The 23524-nt window shown below is 41.2% G+C and overlaps 1 protein-coding gene across 1 annotated transcript; it reads left to right on the top strand.

Moving 5' to 3' along the window:
* Positions 1-1372: 1372 nt before the first annotated feature.
* On the top strand, positions 1373-23306 carry LOC133468726 (kinesin-like protein KIF3C). The gene is made up of 8 exons (XM_061754969.1): positions 1373-3247; positions 16876-16977; positions 17048-17170; positions 18041-18159; positions 18313-18429; positions 18525-18633; positions 19631-19776; positions 21083-23306. Exons 1-8 carry the CDS (start codon positions 1841-1843, stop codon positions 21168-21170), a joined length of 2211 nt encoding a protein of 736 aa, XP_061610953.1. The 5' UTR covers positions 1373-1840; the 3' UTR covers positions 21171-23306.
* The last annotated feature ends 218 nt before the right edge of the window (positions 23307-23524 follow it).

The raw sequence follows: 23524 nt of genomic DNA, 5'->3' as shown, positions 1-23524 counted from the left end.
GTCCAGAATCTGATTATTTGACTCATAGGTCTATCATGATCATTATTTTTAATACAAAATAAACATAATAGTAACTTTTATCAGTTCATGAAACCAGTAAGTTAAGCTATCTTCAGTCTTAAAACATTTTATCGTAACAAAAAGTGAAGTTGTTATTCTGATGAGACATAATGCAAATGTGGAATTCCTCATGTGGTTGGGGCTTTCCACTCTGTAGTGAATCATCTTGAAATAACATGAGGGAAGTGTATTTTCGTGACTATTTTTTTCATGGCAGAAAAACCCCTAACGTCACCTGCACATGTACCTGGAAAAAAAAATAAACAAGTCTCCTTACCTCCTGTCATGACATTGACTGGCTGTGGTCAGCATGTGTTCTACTATTCTCTCACTAGGTGATGATGTTGCGCTGTATTTCTAACGACGCCGTGGTTAAGTAATAACAGTCATTATTTATTTTACACGTTCCAATTCAGTGACAATTTTAGAAGAGACATTGTATAAGGAATGGCGAATAACCTCATTCCGGGGTAATTTATTGTTTTTAGCTATTATCAGATAACGCCAGATGTTTCCAACCACGCTCCATATAACATGGTTGGCTTTTCTAGTCCATTTTTTAAAATCAGCTTTCCTACAAATTATGGTATATACTTCTATAAAAGATTCAAAATACGACATACAATAACATGACAATATATTGCACAGTATTAAAGAATCCTGGAGGAGGATATAGTGTTCCCTTAAATATAATCGGCAGTATAGCATTAATTTGAAGTGGATCATATCCATTAATTTTCTATCCTGCATATGCGAGGTTCAGGGGTGAGGTGAAGCCTTTCCCAGGTGATTTCGGGTGAGAGGCGGGGTACACCCTAAATTGGTCGCCAGCCAATTATAGGGCACTTATAGACAAACAACCGTTCCCACACACATTCACATCTACGGACAATTTTAGAGTCTTCCATGAACCCACCATGCCTGTTTTTGGAATGTGAAAGCCGGAGTAAGTTTATAAGAATCATTTAGAATTAAACTATGACAGTTTGATATTAGGAGAACTATTTATAACACCCTGTGTAATTTAGTAATACAAAACATTTAGTTTAAAGTTTTACACGATGTAACGTTTCCTAGCCATTTCAGCCCACGTATAAACGGTGGCGGTTAGTTTGGAGGAAACCTTGAACAAGCTGCTGTGTTATCAACTACATTTCCCGTCGTGCTTTGCTCCACGCTGCAGTGATATGGGGCGTGGAACTCGAATATTGTGTGCGTGCGTGCAGGCGAGCTTGTGTACGCGCGTGTACGTTTGTACGCGCGCGCGTGCATGCGTGTGCGTGTGTGTGCGTGTGTGTGTGTGTGTGTACATGCAGTCGGAGGATCTGTCTCTCGGAGACCCACACCCGCGAACCGGACGGAGCATCACTAAGCGGAGTACTGGAGATTGTGGATCTTGTAAAAGGACGATATGATATGAAATATCAGTCTTTTCATTTTTGACACTGGGATTTTTTTTTTTTTTTTTTTTTGGCTGGATGTGTGGACACGGAGCGGGAATGGAACGTCGAGCCAGCGCGTGAGAGCTGATACCATTTATGCTAATTTACCAGACAGTCAGGGCAATTGAGGAGCCATTAGGATGGCATGTTATAATTTTCACTGATAAATACAAGTCCGTGCTAATTTATTTTCATTGAAGATATGATCTTGAATTCGTTCTAAATGTTTTATTCATGAGAAGAAACCCTATGGGAACACACAGCTAGTAGCCAGAAATATTTTTTTTCGTATTAGAATTTATTGTCATTGTGTGAGTGCTAACAACAAGACACCAGCCATGTCAAAGAATAAGAGCAGTGAGTCGGTTAAGGTGGTTGTTCGATGCCGACCTTTGAACCGAAAAGAGGAGTCCAACGGTCCCTCAGGGGGCATTGTGCAGATGGACTTGGGACTGGGACAAGTGATGCTCAGGAATCCTCGAGCATCGCACAGCGAACCCCAGAAAACATTTACATTCGATGCTGTTTACGATGCCAATTCCAAACAACGAGATCTGTACGATGAAAGCGTTAGGCCTCTCATAGATTCTGTGCTTGCCGGGTTCAATGGTACAATTTTTGCTTATGGACAGACCGGGACAGGGAAGACATACACTATGCAGGGGATGTGGTTGGACCCAGAGAAACGGGGTGTGATACCCAATGCCTTTGACCACATCTTTACGCACATCTCACGCTCACAGTCTGATAAGCAGTACCTCGTACGGGCATCATACCTTGAGATTTATCGTGAGGAGATCCGGGATCTCCTTGATCCCAACCATGCCAACGCCCGGGGACTGGAGCTCAGAGAGAGTCCAGAGACTGGAGTCTATGTCCCGGACCTCACATCTTGTGTCTGCAAGAGCATCAAGGAGATTGAGGAGGTGATGAACGTGGGCAACCAAGCAAGGGCCGTTGCGGCCACAGACATGAACGAATATTCGTCCAGGTCCCACGCCTTGTTCCTGATCACTGTGGAGTGTGGCCAGCCAGGTCCAGATGGGAGAAAGCACATCCGAGTTGGTCGCCTCAACCTGGTGGATCTGGCTGGCAGCGAGCGGCAGGCCAAAACAGGCGTCCAGGGGGAACGCCTGAAGGAGGCGGCTAAGATAAACCTTTCCCTGTCCGCTCTAGGGAACGTGATATCTGCGCTGGCGGACGGGCGCAGCGGCCATGTGCCCTACCGGGACTCAAAACTGACCCGTCTTTTGCAGGACTCACTAGGCGGGAACGCCAAGACTGTCATGGTCGCCACTTTAGGCCCTGCCCCCCAGCACTACGACGAAACCCTCACAACCCTTCGCTACGCAAACCGAGCCAAGAACATCCAGAACCAGCCCCGAGTCAACGAGGACCCCAAAGACGCTCTCCTTCGAGAGTTTCAGAGGGAGATCGCTCGACTCAGGGCCCAGCTCAACCACAGGAAGTGGAGGAGCAAGCAGAAGAAGGAGCGGCTGGACGACGATGGCTCAGATCAAGAGGGGGATGAAGACACAGAGTGTGAGGAGGAGGAGGTAGTGAAGGAGGCAAAGGAGTACGTGAAGCAAGAGGAGCAGCGTTTGGAGAGGGAGAAGGAGGCCATCAGAGGAGATCGATCCCTCCTGTCTGATGAGAAGCAGAGGCTTCTTGGCGAGAAAGAGAGGATGATGGGGGTTCTTCGAAAAGAGCAGGAAGCCACAGAGCAACTGACTGCCAAGTACAAGGTATTGATCTTTTGGTGTTGTCCTTCATTTTACATGGAGCACCTCAGTTTGCCAGAAATTATGTAGAAGAGGGTTACACTCACAAAAGTGCTTGTTTCCCTCCGGTTACGATTGTGGGTCGGCTTTACAGGTCCCATATTTTGGCTATTTAAACCTCAATAGACTGACTCTCTAGCATGGACTTAGCATCCATCCATTTTCTGAGCCGCTTCTCCTCACTAGGGTCGCGGGCGTGCTGGAGCCTATCCCAGCTATCATCGGGCAGGAGGCGGGGTACACACTGAACTGGTTGCCAGCCAATCGCAGGGCACATACAAACAAACAACCATTCGCACTCACAGTCACACCTACGGGCAATTTAGAGTCTCCAATGCATGCTTGTTTTTGGGATGTGGGAGGAAACCGGAGTGCCCGGAGAAAACCCACGCAGGCACGGGGAGAACATGCAAACTCCACATAGGCGGGGCCGGGGATTGAACCCCACACCTCAGAACTGTGAGGCTGACGCTCTAACCAGCCGCCTGGACTTAGCATAAAAGTGTCAATTTTATTTTAAAAAAATCCCACCTTGGTTTTGTCATACGAGTGTCCAGAAAAGGCCCCTCTGACAGCTACTTCTGTTTGAGCCGGTTTTGTATCTGCGTTGTCCATATTTGGACAAAGACTGCCAACTTTCCTCTGATTGGTTGCCTTCGTGTAGAAGACCCAGTTGTGAGAGCACTCGTGATTGTTATGTTGACAGTGCTGTGTCAGGAGCGGAATGGGAAGGCGGAGCTCTTCACTAGTGACGTAGATAAGCACAAGAAATTCGAATGACCTGATTTCAGGCCTCTCGGCAGCAAAACGTCTGTAACTCAGGAATGCGTGGACGATTTTAATTCATATTTCACATTTTTACTGAGGCACCATAGAGCCAATATTACATCCCAAATACTAGCAAAAGTTGGTTTGGTAAAACATGTCACCTTTAATCCTTAGGAATAGTGAAAGTAACCAATTAGTCGATCATGGAATTCACCATCTCTTGAAGCAATTGAAGCAAATTCCAGTGCTCCACTTCAGGCTGAGCAACATGGTTGTGGAGTGGTTAGCACATCCGCTCTAGTGTTCTGAGGTTTGGGGTTTGAATCCTGCTTCCGGTCTTCCTTTGTGGAGGTTGCATGTTCTCCCTGTGCTTCCATGGGTTTTCTCCAGGTACTCTGGCTTCCACCCATATTTCAAAAACATGCATGTTTGAAGACTCTAAATTATCATTCGGTGTCGATGTTTTTTTTCTGTCTCTATGTGCCCTGGAATTGGCTGACAACCAGTTTCGGGTGTACCCCGGCTCTTGCCCAAAGTCAGTTGGGATTGGTTCACACACGACACTAGTTAGGCTAAGTACTGTAGAAATTGGATGTACAATATGGATGGATACTTCAGGCTGCAAGCTGCAGATGTGTTGTTGATTCTGCATTAAAAATAAAGCCAACATGACAACTATGGGAAGTTTAACAACATCCACCTTATGGCTACTCAACTTGATGCCGGCATGGAAACAGGAGTGCAGAATATTCAGAGATATTCTCCCATCCCTCTAAAGATATTTAAAAATTACAGGCTAACATACATTGTGAATTTTCTCTATAGTCATGGAAATGTTGTTAAACGCCCATCCCTATAGTCAGACACAAATCTTGATTTTTTTGTTCCCCCTCTTGAGCCTTAAAAGTTAAATTAAAACAAATCCAATATTGTGGATTTTGATGAGACCATCTGCTTCATGGCGAATTTGGGAATTTTTGGAATATATTATCACTAAATATAAGCAATCTTGAATGTTAACATGCACTACAGCGACATTCCTGTCAGATAATAGGACCAGATTGTTACTCTGATTTGTGGGTAATACTCTTCGTACAGCATTACATCAAAACATTTCTGTACTTGTAAATAACGCTGACACATTTTCCCATATAGTGGGTAAAGTTTACAGTATGTCTGCAATAAGATGTTACTGCCCTTGGAGGAAGCTTTGGTTAGGTCCAAATACATAATAACACAGAGACAAAATAAATCTGTTCTGTTTTTGAGACATTTGGAGTAAATGCAACCTTTTTTTTTGCATGTGGAGGTAAAAATCGAGGTGTAGTTTTGCTTTTCATTTAAAAAATTATATTCTTTATAGAGGCGGCACGGTGGACGACTGGTTAGAACATCTGCCTCACAGTTCTGAGGACCCGGGTTTAAATCCGGCCTCGCCTGTGTGGAGTTTGCATGTTCTCCCAGTGCCTGTGTGGGTTTTCTCCGGGTACTCCGGTTTCCTCCCACATCCCAAAAACATGCATGGTAGGTTAATTGAGACTATAAATTGCCTGTAGGGTTGAATGTGAGTGCTAATGGCTGTTTGTTTATATGTGCCCTGCGATTGGCTGGCGACCAGTTCAGGTACCCCGCCTCTCACCTGAAGATAGCACAGTGCATTTCCATAGTCATGAATAAAATATTTCATTCATTGTACTGTAGTCTCTATTTATGGCAAAATGTCCTAAATTGTAATCTTCCCTGAGCTTTTAAGTAACTCAATCATAAGACAAATTAATGTATAAAGTAGTCTACGTAATCTGTAATTTATATGATTAAAATTAATTATCTTATATTGTTTCCCTTATTTGTTTGCTTGCTTGCTGGCCTTTATCCATAGTCTGGTTGCTTATACATCCAGATGGGAACTGTGTGGTCATACATTAGATATTTAAATGTCAGCTGCCTCCCAACCAGCAATCAAAAAGTGAGTCACAGCTTCATTTATTATCGGTCTGATGATTCATGCACATATTTTTAAGTCATTTGCTGCCAATAAGTCATTCATGCTGAGAGATTGAGGACATGCAGTCACTACAAGTAGTAGACAGATCAATTGATTGTGCTACATAGCATTATTGTATGAGTGTTTTTCATATTTTTTATTAGTTACATTGTTAAGTTATTTGGCAATGCACGATACAAAATTCACAAAATAACTATACATAAAGTATGACAAAAAAATAATATAGTACTAATTAAAAGTTATAGAAACAGCAATAATTAATCACAATCAAACTCTAGTCATAAGGGTGGTTAGAGAACCAAATGGTAAAGTCATATACCCCTGATGTCGCTCAATTTGCAACTTGAACCAAAATTTTCAGGAAGAATTTGCCTCTCAAGTCGCTCAAAAATCGTGAGATCAAATAAGCATCATGGGCAACATCATACAATCACATGAGACTTCAGCTCAGTGAGTGACCAAAAGTTTGATGATGGAAACAGTTTGATTGTATTTTTCTATTTCTTGACCAGCTGTGTCCCAGGACAAATTGCGCTACATGTTTAAGGTTCCACGGTCTATAGTATTTGCTGATATCATAAATGACTATCTTAGGACCTGCCCTTGCCCTTTTTTGGACAGGGAAGAGCTCATCCAGGATTTGAAACTGGCACTTCTTACACCCTAAGTGAGCAAAATAAGAATCATACTTCTCGAACAAGGAGCCAACTATGCCCTATAATGGGTTCTGATGTACTTAATGAAATATTCACACTCAAACCGCACTCCCTCAAAACAACATAATATATATCAGAAAGATCACATATCCTTCAGTTATTGTGAAAATTATAGATATGTCACAAACTCTCCAGAACAGGTGTCAAACACATTTTTGTGAGAGACATTATGACTGTGAACCCATATACAGTAAATGTATGATTGCATCATATTATTACAGTATACACAACACATTGATGGATAACTAGTTTTGCAATCAGAAGCCAGTCAAAAAAAAATTTCAACTATCATTCAGTTCATTTTGAAATGGGGATTGGTAGCACAAAATGCTTAATAACTCAACGTTAATAAAAGTGAAGACAATTCGCAATTTTGATATTTTAGTAAGAAACATGAAGTTGGCATATGATTTGCTTTAGTAGGCCACATGAAATGATGTGGCGGGCTGGATCTGGGCCTTGGGTTTGTCACCTATGCTACAGCAATTAATGCTAAATACTGTAAATCGTTTCGGCTTCTCTTCATAGGTCCAGGTGTTAGGGAATGTGGGAACGTCCTCTGGCATAGTGCAAAAAGCGATTCTAATTCTGACCCCCCCACACCACATCCCTCCACAGTGAGTGCTTTCGTGTACATATCTGCGGCAGACTCAGGCCTCTCATATTTCTTCCCGTCACGTTGTCCTTCAAAGCACTGTGGGCCTGATACTGCTGAACCGTATCAAATCTGTGATCTCGCTGCAACAGTGCAAGTTCTCATGTTTGAGGCTGACTGGGTGACTGCTGATTGGTGTCAGCCACGGGAATCAGCGAAATTCTCCCTTGCCTTGAGGCAGAAGATGATTGAGGTCAAGTATTTCCTGTCCTTGCATCAGTGTCCCTCAAAACATGCACGATAAAGTTTCGCTTGTTTATCTCAGGATACCAAAAGTCCTTTGTTTAGTTGGGCAATATTATATGCTTGCTTCCTGTCAACAAATCACTTACCCTTCATATTGTTTTTGTCTTCCAACTCTGTTCTAGTTTATTAATCTTCCTCGATTGTTTTACATGTTCCTTAAAACTCAACACTAAGCCTAACAATAATGTGTGTACTGCATTCCGTTATGTGACCATTTCATGTTCTGTGGTCATCGTACAGTATTTGTTCTCTTTGGCATCATTGATACCAATATGTAGGGGCAAATTACACTTTAGATGCTCACTAAGCTGAAGTCTTATCAGTGTCATGTAATTTTTGTTACGTCAAACGCAATGATGACCACTTTTAAGGTGGTTTTTTTCCAGAAAATTGTGGTTCAATTTTGAATTGTTACAGTTCCACTCAGTTACCAACAAGGGTGTGCAGAGACCTTTGGAGGGGCAGGTGCTCAATGTTAAAGGGTGGCACATGGAACCAAAGTTTGAAACATTCATGAAAACAGAATAGGAAAAGACACGTGCCTTAAGAACACCAGGAATTGCAGTTTCTAGCAAAGGTGCGCACCATTTGCTTAGTTAATCGGAATTATAACAAACCCACCAATGAGTATTTTGTCTGCAAATTATTAGTCATATATTGGAATTTTCTGTTCATGGCACAACTACAGCCAAAATAAAATGCCGATGTCATGCCTGAAGCTCCATACGTCTTAGTGGATTTATTCTCTAGAACTGTTGTTGTTGTCAATGAAACACAATTAAGAAATTGATTTTAGAACGTGGTCCACCTCACATTCTCCATCCATGGCATACATAGCATTGCTTCTCTGCCCTCAATTACCTTTTAATTATATACATTTTGTTTTTTTACAGCGTAAAGTTAAACACATCAATTAAGTACCTTCTGCAGGACAGTAAATAAAATACAGTATCTCAACAAAACATCAAAACACTCCTGATTGACTGAATTTACCAAACCATTTTCATAAAAGAAAAACGCATGAATGAAAATTGCAACTTTTATTGAGTTAAAATACAATGAAGCTAAATCACAACTGGCCATATAATGAATTGTCCAATGCTGGCACAAGATGGAAAGGAAGTGAAAATGAACTGAAGCACTTTTTAAATAGAAATTAAGATTTCAAAGCCTCGGTTTTTTTTGTCAAACTGGACTACTTTCTGATTTACTAATCCTCTGTCAAAGCAAACGTTACCTTTGTGTTTTAAGCAAAACAAGACATCCATGGACTTCAACTTTCGGAAAAGTGATCGACATTATTGCCTATTTTATGATGTTTGGAATCAAACACTAACCCAGTCATTCCCAACGAGTGCACGGTCTCCCCTATTTGAAATCCTAAGGCCCACCAAAACCTTTTAAATCAAAACTCTGATTAACATATGAGGCTAGGATCAATAATATTCCAAACAATGTTCCCAAATACAGCGGCTGAAATAAGTATTGAACACGTCACCATCAGAGCAACCCAAGTAATCCATACATACAAAGAAAGTAGAACAAATAAGATCAGAAATTAAGTTGTGTGTAAAAATGTGAAATGACACAAGGAAAAAGTATTGAACACATGACGAAAGGGAGGTGCAAAAAGCCATGGAAAGCCAAGACAACACCTAAAATCTATCAATAATCAAACAGCAACCCAGCCCCTTGTCAATACAAATGAATATCAGCTGGTTCAGTCCTAACTGATGGCCGACAAAAAGGTCTCATTGACAAGGTGTGAGTCAAGACACATCTCATGATGGGTAAGAGCAGAGACCTGTCTCAAGACCATCGCAAACTAATTGTTGCAAAACATAACGACGTGTTGGTTACAGGCGCTTTACCAAACTTCTGAACGTTCCAGCGAGCACAGTTGAGGCCATAATACGTAAGTGAGAAGCCAATCATACCACCATAAATTTACCTCGATCAGGTGCTCCTCGCAAGATTTCTGACAGAGGAGGCAAAAGAGCAGGTGCGCAGAAACCTAAAGAACCCCGCACCTCCCACCAACAGCACGCCTCGCACACCCCTGGTGGTTACCAATTGCAGGCTGCATCCTGTATCTCTCAGCAGGACTGCGTTGGCTTGAGAGAGAGAGAGAGAGAGAGAGAGAGAGCGAGAGAGAGCGAGAGAGATAGAGAGCACTTTGGCCAGGAAGCAGATCAATCTATAAATAACTAATTATAGATAGGATCCAATTTAAATGCAATCAAGCCCCCCACCCTCCCCCATGCCCCCCACCACCATCTCTTTGAAGACAACACAACAAATTCAAGAGTGAAGGAGGTCAGGAACATCCTTATGAGGCTGTGTTGGGTCATTTGGTGTTTCTGCAGTGCTGTCAGATGGCCGAGCTGCGACATGCAGCGCTCCAACTCTGTCGGTGTGTGTGTGTGTGCGTGTGTGCGTGTGCGTGTGTGTGTGTGTAACCAGGGACGACAGTGAAGGTTCTGCAGGTAGACAGGTCGGCACACAAATTCACAACCTTAAGGGTTCAGATCTTGTTCGCAACTTCACATTTCTTGTTCGTGCCATTTCAGTTCTGCTGTAATGTGTCAAAGCTGTCTGAACAGAGGGCTACAGCAGGCAAAAACAGACATATTCTTATTTTTTTTTATATGAAAACAGCTCTGGAGACAATATTAAATATGTAGTAGAATATAATATGTATATGAATAATATGTAGAAGTGCTTCTGTTCTTATTTGGAGCGGGGTGCCATGTTGAGAAAGAAAGAAATATATCATGATAATCACAGTTCTGAGGACCGGGGTTCAATCCCCGGCCCCGCCTGTGTGGAGTTTGCATGTTCTCCCCGTGCCTGCGTGGGTTTTCTCCGGGTACTCCCGTTTCCTCCCACATCCCAAAAACATGCATGGTAGGTTGATTGAAGACTCTAAATTGCCCGCAGGTCTGAATGTGAGTGCAAATGGTTGTTTATTTATGTGTGCCCTGCAATTGGCTGGCAACCAGTTCGGGGTGTACCCAGCCTCCTGCCCGATGCTAGCTGGGATAAACTCCAGCACGCCCGCGACCCTTGTGAGGATAAGCGGCTCAGAAAATGGATGGATGGATGGATGATAATCACAAAAAATTAGCAACAGTTCCGCTACTAATCAGACTTAGTTCCATTCATGTCTGCTGACTCCTGGTTAGTGTCAGTAATTATTTTTGACATTTGCATATCAGCAAAGTAAATAAATGATTAGGAATTTTTACCTCCATAAAGCCCCAAACCAGGAAAACAAGTGTAGCATCCTTTTTTGACACATTGTGGAGCTTTTCCAGTAATGTATTCAAGCATCATCACCAAAGTTTTTTTCCCTCTCTGTTGCAGATTGTCCTTAACTGAGGTTGTTATTCGGATTGTATAAACTTTCATGTCATGGCTGTAGCTTAATACACCCCAATTAAGTGTTGGTACTGCATGTCTTTTCCACTTCCATGTTCGATATAATATTTAGTTTGACTCTTGCAATGATTTGGCTAACTTAATGTGACACCTCTACATAGATTCAACCGTGAATTGATCACATCCTAGCCAAATTTGTGGTTGAGATAGATTTTTGTTTTTGTTGAATTGGGATCTTTAACTGGAAATGATACAAGAAATACATGGGAACCGATGCTCTGGCGTGAATAGCAAATTAATTCATTAATTAACCCCTCTTACGTAAAATCTTGAGCTTGTTAATGTGTCATTCATTATCTATTTATTGAATAACAGTTCACTTTAACTCAAAATATGTACTTGTGCATACATATTTTTAAAATCGATTTTCCGGTGGCACGATAAGCCCAATTTGAATGTCATTTTAGAGGTCACAAGACCAAAGAATCTCCTGTTTGATCCCAGGTGGACATATAGCAGGAAAGTAGATCACTCACTCACTCACTCACTCACTTACGGCAACTTTCTTTCTGGAACAACTGGAAGAGGTATGCATGATCACAGTATACAATGTGCATGCACACACCACAATAATGCAACCGTCTTATCCAATTCAATAATAACTGATGCCTTGCGTACTAAAAAAGAATAACTGTTTGGAAGTCTGGAAAGCTGCAAAAGATTGTTCTTCACACCCTGTGACTGACTCGTGATTAGTCCCCATTTGTTCAGCTGGGATAGGTTTCACTGTGTCAAATAGGTGGATGGATGGAATGTATGAGAACATGACGTCGCCCCCTTGAATAGCCTAGACTATTCTTAGAGTCACTTTTCTAGGTCAAAACTATATCTTTGTCCTTTGTCCTAGTCATTATTAGATTTCTTGTTCCTTTGTAATGATGGCTGCGGGGCTGAAGCAAGAAAGATCCATTTGTTGACATCCTCAGTTCCACAGTTGCTAAAGAGCTTCCTTGTCTTCAACATGTTCAACAATAAGCTCACTGTCAAGTATTTTTGGCTCAACTGTCATTAAAATCCCGAAAATCTTTAGGAAATGTCCTCACAACTTCTCGGAGAAAAGGCGGCCAGTATTCATGTGCTTTAGGAGTTTAGCAGAAATGCAGATGCACATGAGTTCAACTGAGGTGATTTGCATTACATACTGTTTCAATGTAGTTCTACGCTAAAATTGAACCAATGTATAGTGACTATAGTGGTAACCACAAGGACACCGTGCTTGTTATTGGCTACCATTTTATCTAAATAATACAGAGTTTAATAGCTTGAGTTTGCCTTGTGAAGTCAGTGTTTGAGCAACTCGTAATTATTAGTGTAGTATTTGGCCTACAGCAATATTGTTGAGCAGCTAATAGATTTTGAGGGTCTATTTTGGCAGAAATTCTCTCTTTTGTGACTTACGCCATCTCACGTCATGTCATGTGTGGTTTAGCCAATCACAAAACAACAATGCCTATTGCCATGAAGGAAATACTTGGGTATAACACAATCACACACACACACAAACAGGCACACATAAACACACACACACACTTTCTGTGTTACTGGACCCCAACTCAGTTCTGCATAAACACAATATGTACGTTCGTATAGGGCTAGAGTGACTGTTTCCTGCTTTGGTTTTATTCCACTTTCCTGTTTCATTAGTGAAAGAATAGGCCTGTGGATGGTACGTGTATGCTTGTGTGTGTCAGTAAACTGATGAACAAAAACAGCTCGCCACTCCTTTCTGTCTATCAGCAGTGAAGACCACTGAAATATTGATGCAGAGTGTGTCTGTGTGTGTACAATGATATGAGTTCAGGAGTGATGTGGAGCGAGGGTAAAATCAGTGGGGGGGAAAAAACATTCTACGTAAGGTGAACTAGCTAGTTAGATGGAAACAAATTAGTCTATCATGAAAAGTACTTGTTTTACTGGTACATTTGCTCTGATAAAATAAACAGGTTGAAAAAAATAAGTAAAAAAAATATATAGTGCATATCAATTAGGATAGAGCTATTTTCTGTTTAGGTATCCAACAACAAATTAAATTATGTGGGGCACAAAACAGATAAAATCTGTTGCATCATTTTTTAATGTAAATGATTAATTAGAAAATACAAACTTATTTTTTTTAACACTGCACTTCGATATATCTTTTGAATGCATATTGTAAATATACATCTGCACATTATTTCTTATATATTTTGTTGTTTTATAGCATGTATATTCTGTATTGTACAGTATATCGTATATATGTATTTTGCTATGCTTGAATATGCTGCTAAACCTTGAACTGATTTTCTTTACTCCTTAACAATGACAAAATCATCATATTCCAGTATATTACAAGCAAGAACATTTGATATAACTTCAATAATACCCAATAGCGTAAGTTACACTATAACATTCTTGCATCAGTGTTTCCTTCAGGCAGCATAATGAGAAGAGTTGAAAATGACTGAGAGTGAGTGGATGTTGATGAGATTTTAGTCCTAATGTGTCTCCTTAAGTGCACCTCTATTGATGTAGCAGAGATGACTTGACCTTTGTGATTTTCTCCTGTCTCCTGTTGTTACCTTTCAACTTCAAGCCCTCCTCTTTTTCTCTGTCTTCTTTCTGTTGCACACGCAAGACCTGTTGTCGTCACGTAGTATTTATAGCTCAGTCGCTCCCTGCAGGCCCTTGCTTCCTGAGGATTGGCTGTCTAATTCAAAGGGAACTCGGAGCTCAATATGAAACTCTTCCCACGTCACTCTTTGCCATCAGGAAGTTGATCAGTACGAGAATAAAAAGAATGCAAGAGGACACTTTTAGATAGCGCTGCTGTATACTTGCAATGTTTCCACTGGACTTAAAGGAGACTTATTACAAATATATGTAGCAATTTGACAGTGAGGCACACAGCAGATATTTCACATAGCATAACATAAGCTTGGCGGCCTCATAGTTCTGAGGACCCGGGTTCAAATCTGGGCTCACCTGTGTGGAATTTGCATATTCTCCCTGTGCTTGTGTGAGTTTTCTCCGGGTAACCACTGGTCTATAGTATGGAAAGTTACCAGCATCCTTTAGAACGGTGCAAAGATATGACATTTACATTGACTTGTGGATATTAACAACTCCCCTCCCCCCCTCAAAAAAGTATCTGATTATATCACAACTTGGTCTTTTGCGACATTTGTTGTGAAATTTCCAACTAAACGATATGACAAATAAGCAATTGCTTCAACTAAAAATTTTGCTAGGGTCTGAATTTGGGGCTTATGCTGTATATTATTTACATGTTACACAACATCCCAAGGCACTCATTTAATATTGCTGACTGACCTAAAGGCCAACCCTCCGCCAAGGCTGCCCTTTGTCACCGATTCTGTTCATAACTTTTATGGACAGAATTTCTAGGCGCAGCCGAGGCGTAGAGGGGGTCCGGTTTGGTGGCCTCAGTATTGCATCTCTGCTTTTTGCAGATGATGTGGTTCTGTTGGCTTCATCAAGCCGTGATCTCCAACGCTCACTGGAGCGGTTCGCAGCCGAGTGTGAAGCGGCTGGGATGAGAATCAGCACCTCCAAATCTGAGACCATGGTCCTCAGTCGGAAAAGGGTGGCGTGCCCTCTCCGGGTCGGGGATGAGAGTTCAAGTATCTTGGGGCCTTGTTCACGAGTGAGGGAAGAATGGAACGGGAGATCGACAGGCGGATCGGTGCAGCGTCTGCAGTGATACGGACTTTGTATCGATCCGTTGTGGTAAAGAAGGAGCTAAGCCGAAAGGCGAAGCTCTCGATTTACCGGTCGATCTACGTTCCTACCCTCACCTATGGTCACGAGCTGTGGGTCGTGACCGACAGAACAAAATCCCGGATACAAGCGGTCGAAATGAGTTTCCTCCGGAGGGTGTCCGGGCTCTCTCTTAGAGATAGGGTTAGAAGCTCGGTCATCCGGGAGGATCTCAGAGTAGAGTCGCTGCTCCTCCACATCGAGAGGAGACAGATGAGGTGACTGGGGCATCTGATTCGGATGCCTCCCGGACGTCTCCCCAGTGAGGTGTTCCGGGCACGTCCCACCGGGAGGAGACCCCGGGGACAACCCAGGACACGCTGGAGAGACTACATCCTTCGGCTGGCCTGGGAACCCCTCAGGATCCCCCCGGAAGAGCTGAATAAAGTGGTTATCCCTGCTAAAGCTACTGCCCCCGCGACCCGACCTCGGATAAGCGGTAGAAAATGGATGGATGGATGGATGGATGACCTAAAGGCTCTATGTACAGTATTCTCCTCTAACAATAACCAGCCTATCAGGAAAAAGGAACATTCATGAGAGAGAAACCCCCTGAGATGAATCAGCCCATTAATGGAACACAATGAATATGACTGAACACAAAGGACACAAAGCACACATACACATGCACATCTTTTTATAGCTGTACCATTATATAGTAACAGTACAGCACTGTTTTAATAAATTCCATAGCGCCTCTTTGCAAATAAGTTGACTTATGTGTCACCGTAAAAGTCTGTAACCAAGTCTCAACCCTCAAACTGGCCACTTAATTTAGCTGGACCTTCGGTGCACGTGTGTAACCCCCCCCTCCACCCCTGTTGGTTTTAAAATATTGTTTGTCCTCACATAGATGGAAACACAAAAGACAAAGGCTGACCCCTAAACAAAGAGGCTTTCTGTAAAAGCCTTGCTGCTTTCTTTCTGAAGGACTCCACTGAACACGTTGCACAAGTCTGTGTGTGTGTGTGTGTTCTATTCTCTCATGTGATTAAGTGGACAGCAGAACAGTATGTGCAAGTTCACAGAATGTATAGGGCGCTTTTAATTTAAACACACACTTGATTGTTTCCCTGAGACCAGAATGTGGTCTCCCTGTCTTTAGGGTCCCTTTTGAGATTTTTCCAAAACGTTTGTCCTATCTTTGTTAATACGTACTTACAGTATAGGAGTAGATGTATTTTATCCAAAGTGGCTCATTGCAAAGCGTCATACATAACTGAAATGATTGCTCCATTACACTACAGAAATGTGTATGTACGCACTGCAGCCGTCAATTTCCTTAGTACTCTTCCAAAGTAATTTAGGCTATCCTAGCTGACAAAAGGGGACAAAGGGGGTTGTCAATCAATCACATGGAACACAGCAGGAAACACATAGCCTTTAAAGTATGTAAATCAGCTTGTGACTGATACACACTACAGCACAGTATTAACTAATACAATACAGTATTAGCAAACATTTACGCTACACCTCGAACATCATGTATTGATATGTGGACATTATGTACAGCGATAGAGAAATGAGAAATGATTTGCTCCCTTGACAAGTAGCTGACTTTACAATCCACATATTGGCTGTGAAGAAAGATTAATGAGGTTTTTATTGATGCGCCCATTCAATGTTTCATTCATCACGCTGGAGCACAGCTCAGCTTGTTGAAGCTTCGTATCATCACGGGGATGTTCAAGCGCCCCACTTCCAGTTGCCTCATCAGCACTGCACTGGGCTGCATCAGCCCAACAAACACTCAAACATAATGGCAGTGTATGTGAGTGTAACTATTTTTATCCATGCACTTCAAAAGTGCTCTTTTCACAATATGTCCCCTTTAACATGCAGTACATCGACCGGCGGTATGTACAATAGTGGGTACTTTTAATCAGTATAAACCCCTTGAGAAGTATCATCTTCTTTTCGAGGGGGTCTTCGTGGGGATGGTCAAGCTGCATTTGACGTGCTTTGCATTGAGTACGGACTACAGGCTCTTGTTTCTCTATTCCAGGCAATGGAGAGCAAGCTGCTGGTTGGCGGAAAGAACATCATAGATCACACTAATGAGCAGCAGAAGATGCTAGAGGTGAAGAGGCAGGAGATTGCGGAACAGGTATGTGTCATTGCAGATTGTACAGGGTGGCTGCAGATCCTCATTGTTGTCTTTCTACAAATGGTATCAGTCACGTAGTGAGAGAGAGATGCAGCAGCAGATGTTGATCCAGGATGATGAGACACTGGAGCTGAGGGAAACCTTTACTTCTCTGCAGCAAGAGGTCGAGGCCAAGACCAAGAAGCTTAAGAAGGTAGACATTTTAAATATTGCAAACAACGTGGTGTTGTTTTAATGTTTCTTTGTTAGTTAGCAGAATAACACAATTTAAAACTACCTGATACTTAGTTTGAAATCAAACTTTGTAAATGCGCAGCACATGTGCCACTGAATAATAATAATACAAAAAGTTTCAACTCCCTTATTGACCTCCCCTACACACTAAATCAGCATCCATGACAACCTTCTCTCTCTGCCTTAAGCCCTTTAAGAAACCAGCACTAGGTAATAGTGACTACAGCTTTTGCTACTTTTTTTCTGTGTGCTGTCTGTTTGAAGACTTAAAAGAAACATAGAGGGCTTTTTTTCCCCACATTTGAAAACAGTCTCGAGGTCTGTGATGACCTTTCCTCAAGAATCACAGTACACTTTACACACTGTATTTTTTGTCTTGCTGAAATCTGCCTGTTTTGAGGCGCTGGGGTTTTATGCAAGTCAATGACTGTTTATCCTTCCCCATATTCTGCTGGGCCATAGGCAAGTTCCAGTTTCGTTACTATGATGCCCGTGAGCCCAGAATATGGAAGAAAAGTACCCATATAGAGCATAAAATTATTTTCACTCATAGAGGCAACACTTCATTCAATACATTGCGTGCATGTGGCACATGGACACATCACCAAACATAAATACCGGAGACCGAATTTGAACACCCAATCTCACCTTGTTGCCCTAGCCTACAAAAAGGGTTTTGACATGTGTAATGGTACTGTCATCACTAGCTGGAGTCAGGAGGAAAGGCGCCAGTGCAGCTTTCCATTTCTTTTGACACCAGTACCTGCAGTGCTGTTGCTAGTTGTACACCGGTCCTTGAATAATTTTGTATCTGTTTCTCTCCTCCTAGTTGTACGCCAAGCTCCAGTGCATCAAAGCGGAGATCCAGGATGTAAATGACGAGCACGTGAGGAGCCGTCAGGAGCTAGAGCAAACGCAGAACGAGCTCACTAGAGAGCTCAAGTTCAAGTAAGGAAATAGCGTGCCTTGATTGCAGAAATTCCATGTGAAATATATATAGATATATATCAATGATATGCATGCCATTCTGAAATAAATCAACTTCTGTTAAAACGAGGGTATTAAATCAAGCACATTCATTCAATGATTGCCATCGTATAGGTATTTGATCATCGAGAACTTCATCCCTCCAGAGGAGAAGAATAAGATCATGAGCAGAATGACTTTTGACCCTGAAGAGGATCAGTGGAAGTTCCAGCCTCTCGTTCCCGCTGAGAGGTTAGTGTTTTAGATTGACTGAGGTAAATGAATATGTATTACGACCTGCTCCTCCTTGATTCATGACTTCTGTCTCCACTTCCTCTACTATTTAGTAAACCCTTACAGATGAAGAAAAGGCCAACATCTGCAGTGGGATATAAGCGACCAATCAGCCAGTATGCCAGGGTTGCCATAACGATGGGGGCTAATAACAGATTCAGGGTACGTGCCTGTGAATTTTAAGGCTAAACGTCAATACCCTGTTACTTTGATTGTGTTGTTCGCAGTTTTAAAAACATATTCCTCCAAGGCTGGATTCACACTCTGATAAACGGAGATGTGAATAAGGCCAAATATGGATGAAAATCCGATTTGTATGCAACTGCAGTGCAAACAGAGATTGACATCATCAAAATACACTAATCGGTGATGTGTTTATACACCGGCCTCTCCCCAAACAACCGAAATAAACATTAAAACACTCGCTGTAAAGTCTACATCACAGTGAAAGCATGGGCAATTCAATATCGTCTAAAATATTTCAAGTCATTTAATCAGCAAAATAATTGGCAGCAGCAGCCAGTGGGGTAATGAGGAGGTTACTCTCATTTAAATCAATTGAGGTAAGAGTTAAGTCCATGCCAACTAAATGGTACGTAACTTTAAAATTTTTTATCATTTGTGTATTATGGTTTACTTCCATGTTGTCATTGGACTGTGTTGACACTTGCGGAATTATTTATGTGCTATTTGGGCGTCTGTGCATGTGGATTTGTGCTCTGCTTTGGCCAAGTAGGAGATGGGTTGACAAGTTTGTTGAGTGATAATTTGTGTTTATGTTTTTGTTCTTCTGCTTGTATCCTGCAAGAGATAAAAAGAAATTGGGCACTTCAGCAGCAGTGTAAATCCAAGCTGAAGAATGTCAACATTTTCCCCAAAATAAAAAATAAGCAATTTTTTTCAAGTAATTTCCAGAGAAATATTTATTGAATTAGTATGTTTATGGCAGCTTGTGAAACCAGCCAATGCTTATTGGAGATCAAGGGCCCTGTAACGTCAGACCCATTTGACACATACTAAAAAACTTCTCCAAGTAAACCACTGCATGAATTTAATCATACTGGGTACCTAGGTCCCTTCTTAAAAAAACATTTACGAAAGTAATAGAATAGCATTTTAGTGTGCAATAAAGCTTATATGGCAATGTGTGTGCATGAAGGCTGAGAACATCATGTTTCTGGAGCTGGACATGAACCCTCCAAACACCGCCTCACTGGGTCACTTAAAAGATGCAGAGTTAAACCTAAGCTCCTCTGTGGACAGCTCTCCTACCAACGACAGAGGCGTTCGCAAATCTCGCTCCTGGTAAGTCAAACACAACAAAATACACCAATTGATAAACTACTATTCAAAATTAAAATTTCAATCCCAAAAGTGAAACCCGTAAAATATGAAGTGTTCATTCATTTCTGTATTTTGTTGTTGTTCTGGTTGTTGTTTCTTATGTGATATTCTAATTGCTTGACATGGTGAATTTTTTTTATTTTGCTATAAAACTGAATTATAAACGTTAAAATCATGAAGTACATATTTCACTCTGTGTACTGAATCTCTGTAATATACAGGTATAAATTTTACTTTTTAAAATTACTACTGAAATAAATAGATAGAATAAGTCCATCCATCCATCCATTTTCTGAGCCGCTTCTCCTCACTAGGGTCGCGGGCGTGCTGGAGCCTATCCCAGCTGTCATCGGGCAGGAGGCGGGGTTCACTCTGAACTGGTTGCCAGCCAATCGCAGGGCACATAGGAACAAACAACCATTCACACTCACAGTCACACCTACGGGCAATTTAGAGTCTCCAATTAATGCATGTTTTTGGGATGTGGGAGGAAACCGGAGTGCCTGGAGAAAACCCACGCAGGGACGGGGAGAACATGCAAACTCCACACACGCGGGGACGGGGATTGAACCCGGGTCCTCAGAACTGTGAGGCTGACGCTCTAACCAGTCGCTCACCGTGCCGCCTAAATAAATAAGTTTTCTTCAATATTGTAATTTATTTAAATGCACCTGTACAATGGCAAAAATCCCTAATAGGGTTATCTGACAATGCTAACGAGTAGCTTTATAAAAGGTAAAATATTTTCACACAACTCTCACTATGGAAGTGCCAGATACGTGTGCCATTGGATTTTGTGCGTTACAACGCAACTCCTAACTGCTCTGTAAAAACATATTCCGATAGTTATTTTATAAACTACAATAAAAAAAATTTAAATCTCATATAGTCATCATTAATCATCATCATCATCATCATCATTTGAGGTGTCCGTTCATAGAGATTGATCGGAAGGTAGGGTGGCCGACCCTGATTTGGCAATCTTGCCATCGATGTGTGAATGAATAATATGCACTTCAGTTCATGTAATGCATTAGCCCTTAATGGAAAGATCAGTTTTTACTCCTCAGCCTTTATCTGGCAAGTGTCAATGGTTTTGCGTAATGCATCTAAATGGAATTATTCAGGATTATCCTCCCCCTTCATTCTCTCAGAGGCCTGTAATCTCATTGTTCCTGTATAATCTTGTGAGCCTGTGATTCCGTTTTTCAGTAATGTATTTGATATACTCTGATTTTAAATAACTAGTCCTTTTTTTTTTTTGCAGGTGTCAAAGCCAAAAGTCTCTCACTTCTTCCTCTTCTAATGTTTCCCTGTCGGCTTGTAACACTGCCGTGCCTGCATCGACGCAGTGAAACGCTGAAGCTTGAGCAATGTGTGTTTTTATTGTTATTTATTTTCCTGCAAAATTTGGTGCTGGGACATACAACAACACCTCTTTAGCAACACAACAAATGGTTGCCTGAAATTGAAGGACTTGACAAAGCTCATCAAAAGAAACAAGCTGAACCTTTGTTGCATGTGAGCGAGCAAAGAGAGTTATAATGTCTGTGTGGGTGTGCGGATGCTTGTGTCACCAAAGTGGCTTCTATCCTGTACATGCTATCTGTACATATTTAATGTATTTGTGTCTATAAGGGTTACACTGAAATGTCATTATGCATTCCCGCAAAGAAGTAACGTCCATGTGTCTTTGTTGTTTCACAGTAGAAAATCTTCATGTGGTGTGTCATAGGTCAATTAAGTCACTATGTGTAATTTAAAAGAAAAGTATGCCTTAAAATCAAATAAAAAAAAATATAACGAGTCATGCACATTTTCATCGGCCTTGTGAGGCTGGCATGTGACTAATAATTTATTTTGAGATATTTATTTCAGTTCAAGTCATAGTAAAGAATCAGAACTATTAATGTTGATTTATCGTCTCTCAAAGCATTCATCCGTTCAGCGTTTGTCCTCATTAGGGTCTCGTGTGAGCTAGAGCTTACCCCAGCTGACTTTGGGAGAAAGGATGGGCACATGCCAGCCAAGTACAGGGCACATATAGACAAAAAAAAAAAAAAAAAAGCATTCAACCCACAAGCACGAGATGAACATACACTGGCCTCTTGGTGAAACTGAAGCAACATGGAATGTGCTGGCTGCAACCTACAAAGGCGTTGTTAATGCACTCTCAACTAGTTTGCAGTGTGAAGAACAAAAACGTAAACTAAGGCCTATATTGTACTTCAGGCAGTATTATGCTGCTCAGCATAATACTGCCATGACAACAGGAGTTAAGAACATTCAGAGATTCTCATTCCATTAAAAAGATAATGTTGAGAAAAATTCAGCAAATGATTCTTTGCTAATTTTCCCCATACATGCCACAAACCTAAGGCAGTAAAACCATGTGATTTCACCCACCCAATTGGTGAAGAAAGGAAATGATAATAAAAAAAAGAAAGGTTATAATGAAATCTATTGAATGAAAATGATGTTATATGCATATATCGTTATTTTAAAAAAATGGAATGATAATAATTTGAGTAAAAAAAAAAAAAAAGGAGCTGTTGTGATTTTACTTTTTCACTAACTTCTTTAATATGGATTCCAGCAAACCTAACAGGCAGTACAGACAAAAATAGATTTTGGGTATAGTAATATGATATTTGTTTCAGTTATTTGCAGATGTGTGCGTTGATCTCAATCGGAGCACCTAATTGACCCACTTTTGTTCCACAAAGAAATGCTTCGAGGCGTCACCCATATGTTCACATCTGTGGCATTCAATGAAGGTTACATGCAATTTACCTTTGGATAAATGGAAATAAATAATGTTGGTATGGAGTGATTGTGGTGCAATGTGGAATGCAAGAGGATTTTGCACATAATATTCCATTAATACCGTGTAAATGAATGAAATTTCATTTTAAATGTCAGAGGGACTATTAAGTAAAACTATTAGTCAGGGTAGATTTTCAGTGTTGTCAACTGTACATTAACGATGCATTTTACTGTCTGCTGTTCATTTGTTCTAATTTATGCTACATTAAAAGGAAATTATTTACATTATAGCGCTGACGGTAACGGCAGGGTGAATGTGATTTAGAAAAAAATGATGTTAATAATTGTCTGTGTACATTGTCTCTGTGTACAAACCTTGTTATACACGTGTCAATTAAGTCACCGTTCTGTGTCGGCCTTGTCAAATATTGTATGACTGTGAGAGGGCTGTAGAGGAGGAAGGAAGTGACATGCCGATGGAAAAAGTGGCGGGGGGAGGGATGAAAGCAGTGAGCCAAAGACAATCAGGAAGTGAGGAACGACTGTGTAGGAGGTGGAAAACGGAGCCAGTCTCCATGGTAACCTGCCAGTGGCGGAATGGATAGTGGAGTACGGGGAGTGGTCTCGTTTCTATAATGGTTGTAAAATAGCAAAAGCCAGTATTGCTGAGCTCATCTGTCTTGGTTAAAAAAAAAAAAAACATGAATAAAACACTGACACAAGCATTCTGTAGACCTATATTTGATGCTATTTCATCAAGTGTGTCTTCATGGTTGTGTGTGAGTGTCTGTTTTTTTTTTTTTTATTTAGCTGTAACCGAATAGCTTGATAGCCTGAAACCATTCCCTACAAGTAGATCAAAAAAAATCTTCAAATATTTTTTCAAATAATCTTGAAACATGTATTTTTTTTTATTTTTCTCGTATATAGATCTACAATTTTT

The sequence above is a fragment of the Phyllopteryx taeniolatus genome, chromosome 18 (assembly GCF_024500385.1).
Source record: "Phyllopteryx taeniolatus isolate TA_2022b chromosome 18, UOR_Ptae_1.2, whole genome shotgun sequence".
Taxonomy (NCBI): domain Eukaryota; kingdom Metazoa; phylum Chordata; class Actinopteri; order Syngnathiformes; family Syngnathidae; genus Phyllopteryx; species Phyllopteryx taeniolatus.
Note: the sequence above shows the minus strand (reverse complement) of the source record. Positions and strands in the feature narration are given on the sequence as shown.

Excerpts from the sequence above, each read along its gene's own strand:
- LOC133468726 (XM_061754969.1), top strand. The coding sequence starts at position 1,841 with ATGTCAAAGAATAAGAGCAGTGAGTCGGTTAAGGTGGTTGTTCGATGC. Across the intron at positions 3,248-16,875 it reads AACTGACTGCCAAGTACAAG|GCAATGGAGAGCAAGCTGCT; the intron begins GTATTGATCTTT and ends TCTCTATTCCAG. Across the intron at positions 18,634-19,630 it reads GGGCTAATAACAGATTCAGG|GCTGAGAACATCATGTTTCT; the intron begins GTACGTGCCTGT and ends GTGTGCATGAAG.